Raw genomic sequence first — 5,649 nt, 5'->3', positions numbered from 1 at the left:
TTGCTGGAAAGTGAGATAGTGTTATTATGGTAGTGGATAAAGTTTGAGATTGTTTGGTTGGTTGGTTGGATGGATAAAATGTTAGATAGATAGATAGATAGATAGATAGATAGATAGATAGATAGATAGATAGAATGAGCCGGGGGTACTTCAGCGGAGTGGGTAGAGTTGGTTGGTTAACCGGATGAGAGTTTGTGGAGTTACAAAAAGCTTAATAGTTTATTTCAGAAAGCTTTTATCAGGGTTAAAAAAGATTTGTTGGGTAGTTGAATAAAGTGAGATAGGTTGGTTTGGTTGGTTGTCCCAGCTCTAGCCCAGATGGCCACTTGGGCTAAAAGCCCTCTGTCCCAAGCAAATAACCTGCCCTTAAATAACCTAACCCTTGAATGCAGATAATTTCATTCAAACTTGTCACTGTATATCATCGTCTCTGTCTCTGTGGCCAGCACTCCCATTTCTAGTCCTCTGTGGAATTTCCTGATAGATAGATAGATAGATTGATAGATAGATAGATAGATAGATAGATAGATAGATAGATAGATAGATAGATAGATAGATAGATAGATAGATAGATAGATAGATAGATAGATAGATAGATAGATAGATAGGTCTAAGCAAATGAGATGTGAGCTGCTACTGATATTCGGTGACCATGTAATTGCTGTCCTAATAATCCACCTGCACATTTGTTTGATTTGGTGACACAGTTTGGCAAAATGTTACAACAATGGGCATCCCCTGCGCCTACATTAGGATACGTATTTTTAAGTATAACAGTGACAAAAACAGTGTTTTAATGTATTTACGATAGGCTTCCTTCCAAAGGAACTCATAATTCAAACAGCTACGATCGTCTTGTCCATTTGATGCGCACACACACATGCCTTGGCAGAATATAGTGACTCACCTTTCATTCCTTACAATTATTATTACACTTTTTATAACATTTGAAGCTCTTCAAAAGGCTTGTGCATGGCCGCTAGATGGCAGCAGTACCCCGAGAGAGTGCTTTGCAACCTACAACCGTTACCCAGGAGAGGACTGAATGCACTCCTTCGTGTCACACAATCCTGGTACATGCTGTTAAAATGGTTTGAGGTTTTCTATAAGGCACTGATCTAGGATCAGCTTACCCTCCTGTAATCATTCATTTATGAGCTAGGTATGCTATTGTAAAGCAAATCACAACACCATGGATTTTCGGGTCATTCAGTTCTTCTTTAATGACCCGGAATGCCTGCCCATTGCTTTTCATTTTGATGTCAGGTTTCCAGTAATATGTGGTGAATTGTACAATGTAGAGCCACAACTTAAAGTGCACATAAACATAATTGTTTATTAATCGTTATTTCAAGTTCATCTTTCTTTGGACAGTTTTGAGGGAGCAGTGTTGTAGTGTACATCTCTCATGTCCAGCCTAGTCCTTTATAAGAGGCACAGTTAACAAACTACTGTACTGTACCACAGTGGCTATGGTATGTCCAGTCTGTTGGTGTGTTTCATTGCGTGTTGAGTCAGGAGGCTTCCAAGCTGTCTGCAGTGGAAACCTCTCTAAATGTCAAGCTCCATGAGCTCTTGTGTAGGTCTTTGTGTGAACTCCCTCCTACCAACCTGAGGGAGGCAGACAGTGGCTCTGTGTTGTTGCTGGTGTGTGTATAGCCTTACTCCCAATCTCTCTGTCTGTGTCACATTGTGTGTGGTGTGTGTGTGTGTGTGTGTGTGTGTGTGTGTGTGTGTGTGTGTGTGTGTGTGTGTGTGTGTGTGTGTGTGTGTGTGTGTGTGTGTGCGTGTGTGTGTGTGTGGCACATGACTCCCTGGGCTGACTCATACGAACAATAAGGCAGTTCCTGAAAAAGTGAATCTACTGACAGTCAGAATACATGAAAGAGTGAGATGCCAGGCTGTCAAAACTTCAAGCATTCTTCATCATCCAGTCCCAGAGTTTGTCCAGCTAGCTATTGAGGGAGAACAGCTGGAGCAGGGCCTTGAACCAGTAACTCTACGGTTACAGGGCAAGCTCAATATCCCCAGTTATATGAATGTCCAAACTTCTTGGCAGAGTCAGTGCTACGTTAACATACAGGGTGGCTACATTGACACTATCCGGTTATACAATGCATGACTCAACCTTTCCGCTCTGGGGTGAGTCTGTCAGCGGAGGATGCGATGAAGGTAGCGCTCTGGGTCATTCTCCCCACCTTTCCTCAGGACTGGGCCTGGTCTGGTTGGTCTGTCTGTCGCCCCTGGAGGCCCTTGGCTCTCAGTGAGGGTCCCTGAGGCTCCTGGTGCCCCCGCAGCCCTTGTGTGTGTCTTTGGACTGTTGTGTGCCCCTCCTGACTCACCCTCATTCTCCTCTTCCTGCTCTTTGCTTTGTTGGCCACTCGCTGAACTCTCACTGATCCTGCAGAACAAAGACCTCCATTGTTTATCAAATGATTAAAAAGGCACTAAGTTCAGTTGGCGTTATTGGGCTGTGAGGACTTGGAAAATGAATAACAAGTTATTTTTTCTTTATCATGACTAAATAATTAAAAAAGGTCTCACATATTTATGTGGCTTACTCTGCAGGGAAGGTGTGTGTGTATGTGTGTGAGTATCAGAGTATCAGCATATCAGAAGTATTCCTACCTGAGATGATTGAACGCTCTTAACCAGCGTGACCCCAGTGACCCCTCCACTCTCAGCCCCCTCCGTCGGCCCCGGGCCCTCAGACCTATCAAGGCCTGGGCTAGCTCTGACTCGTCCCTGTGCCCCCACACCAGCTGGGCCCTCTGCTCCGCATCCTGGTCCCCTGCTGCCCTGAAAAGCCTCTGGAGCTGCCGCACATTCACCCCACCAAAGATGTTCCCCGAACCAGCCTTCCTGCTCCTCCGCTCGGCCAGGCGCCACAGCGTGGAGGGGCCTGCCACTGTGGAGGAGGGAGAGGCAGCCTCAGCATCCATCCACCCCACAGGAGAGGTGGGGGGGGGGGGGGTAGAAGGTACCTCGAGCCGGGCCTATCTGTGGAGGATGAAACAATTGTTTTGACCATTGGATCTTTCTTGGGATTGTGGCAGATAAGACGGCATCATATCACTATTACTGTGTGACAAAACATGATTACATGAGCCATACCATAGTTCTCATGAATCCTATGGCTGGCTCCATGTAAATGGACTATAAAGCTATTGTATTGTATCCCAGCAGTAAGACTGAGTAGCTGCTGTGTGTGTGTGTGTGTGTGTGTGTGTGTGTGTGTGTGTGTGTGGTGTAGAGTGACACTGTAAGGTCCAACAGTAGCTGCCAGTCTCTCCACCCAGATTGTTTAATCCTGCTTAAAGAGCTAGAAGAGATGCACAGCTTTAAAGCCCATTACACTACAGATGGTGATAACCAGGTCTGGCAGTAAGGTTATATATATATATATCATCTACAGTAAGTGGGGCAGTGGCAGGCAGTTTAGTGGTATTACAAGTTATTTAGGATGGTTGCTGTCTTCAGGTCATGTGTGTTTAAGGAAACAGTGTTCACAGATTTAACTCAACTCAATTGCATTTTCAGCCAATCTATGTTCTCAGTCACAGACATCCTTGAAAGTTTAACATTAATTTATATGGCTTCTCTCATGTTTCTGTTGAGGTACTAGCATGCCATCTGAGCAAATGAGCATGAGCATCTGCCAACGGTGCATGTTAAAGCAGCATTTACTCTGAGGCAGAGCCAAATCCCACAGAGATAACTTGATATGACTCTGACAGTGACTGGTGAGTGACTGACATGACATCACCGCATCAATAATGTCATATGACTGACATGACATCACCGCATCAATAATGTCATATGACTGATATGACATCACTGCATCAACAATGTCAGATAAATGCGCACGTACAGCCTGATGTGTAAGCCTATATGTAAATATTTGACTTTGACAGTTGCACTATATCAGTTCCCTATGCCAAAGACAGTTATACAGTATGTCAGCAAATGTTTTTATTGTCAGTCTGCATAAAACTGACATCATAACAGCCATCGCGTCTGGCCTACTATGTTTGAATTCTCTGGATTCAACGGATAGCCCACTGTACTGTACTGTACTGTACTGTACTGCACTGTACTGTACTGTACTGTACTGTACTGTACTGTACTGTACTGTACTGTACTGTACTGTATTGCACTGCACTGTACTGTATTGCACTGCACTGTACTGTACTGTGTTGTAGTCTAGATCTCTGACGCCAAATATTTGACAAAGATGTGGGTCAAGGATACACGCGTAATAACGGAATACATAGGCGACCTACGGTTATGAAAAGGACTCAGAAAGATCTTCTTACCCAAAATTGTTAATGTAATATCTTCTGCTGCTCTTTGCTAGGGCATTTTCTCCTGTGTCCGTTGTTGCGCTTGGGTTTATATGGGTCGATACGGCTGCTAATGATGGACCATTCTGGACAGACCCATCCAACCGCGCGTTGTAGTGAATTGAACGCTCTTTCTACATCTGAATTTACTCAGAACCAACCCACAACAGTTTATTAACCAATGAGAATAGATATATAAACTATTCCCGCCTATTGGGCTGGGTAGATATAATTTCTGAGCAATCAGTGACTTTAGGGGCGTAACAACCCCTAATGCGCGCAGCCCCTTAGCCACGTAGTCGACTGTAATCCATTGACGTCAATGATCTTGGCACAGACTTCAATGTGAAAGGATTGACGATTATGTGAGGGAGAACTAAACTGCCTGTCAGCCTGTGTTTGTATGACCATTCCTTGTGTACGTACGCACAGAACAGCGGAGATAGTTATTAGGTTATGTAGTCACGCATGGCTTTTCATCATGGTGTGTGTGTGTGTGTGTGTGTGCGTGTGTGCGTGTGTGTGTGTGTGTGTGTGTGTGTGTGTGTGTGTGTGTGTGTGTGTGTGTGTGTGTGTGTGCAAAAATTGCTGCAGCATCTCAGCCACCATTATCTTACACAATTACATTATTGCCTTTTGAAAATGTGATAAAAGAAACATCTTTTTTCAACAATGTTTTGAGGTAAAAACAAACGGATATGCCTAATAACGAAAATAGTAACATGGCTGGTAATAGGAGACTCGGTGGCGCATAATAGTCCCTAGGTATCGCTATTTTTTTGCTGTAGGCCCACCGCGACGGACACTGACCGATAAAACTTACGAAATTACAAATTGTAGATACATTAAATTGTGTCAAACTGGTGTGTTGTTTAAATGGTAGCTTCTGAACTCAATAAACTCACAATGTTGAGTGTTCGACATTATGAATGTGTGTGACGTGAAAGTATCCGAAAATGCATATTTGCGCCCTGTGATAGGGGGTGCTACGCTACTAGCTAAACTGGCCTGATACACATTTTGTGAAAGTGATCACATTGTCTCATTGCTTGCTTTGGTGTATTTTAGATAGGTTAGGTTGGAGAGAGGGAGCATTTGCTGAGCACTACTCAGTTGAAGAGAAAGGCACAGAGAATGACAGATTTAACCCAGGTCAGTAAACACAATTAATCCGTTTTCAACCAGTGAATGTCCATATAATGGCAGGTATGCATGCACAAACACAGAGAGAGGAATATATAATCGGCCATGTCTAAATTACTCCATGACTTAGCACAATACAGACCACATACAATGAATGACTACA

General features: G+C 43.8%; 1 protein-coding gene across 1 annotated transcript; it reads right to left on the bottom strand.

Moving 5' to 3' along the window:
• Positions 1–1,244: 1,244 nt before the first annotated feature.
• avpi1 (arginine vasopressin induced 1) lies at positions 1,245–4,448 on the bottom strand. Its single transcript, XM_083696361.1, has 3 exons — positions 4,317–4,448; positions 2,629–3,000; positions 1,245–2,401 (listed from the first exon to the last, which is right to left on the bottom strand). Exons 2-3 carry the CDS (start codon positions 2,940–2,942, stop codon positions 2,152–2,154), a joined length of 564 nt encoding a protein of 187 aa, XP_083552487.1. The 5' UTR covers positions 2,943–3,000; positions 4,317–4,448; the 3' UTR covers positions 1,245–2,151.
• Positions 4,449–5,649: the final 1,201 nt, after the last annotated feature.

This window comes from Argentina silus (genome assembly GCF_951799395.1).
Source record: "Argentina silus genome assembly, chromosome: X".
NCBI classification, from domain to species: domain Eukaryota; kingdom Metazoa; phylum Chordata; class Actinopteri; order Argentiniformes; family Argentinidae; genus Argentina; species Argentina silus.
Note: the sequence above shows the minus strand (reverse complement) of the source record. Positions and strands in the feature narration are given on the sequence as shown.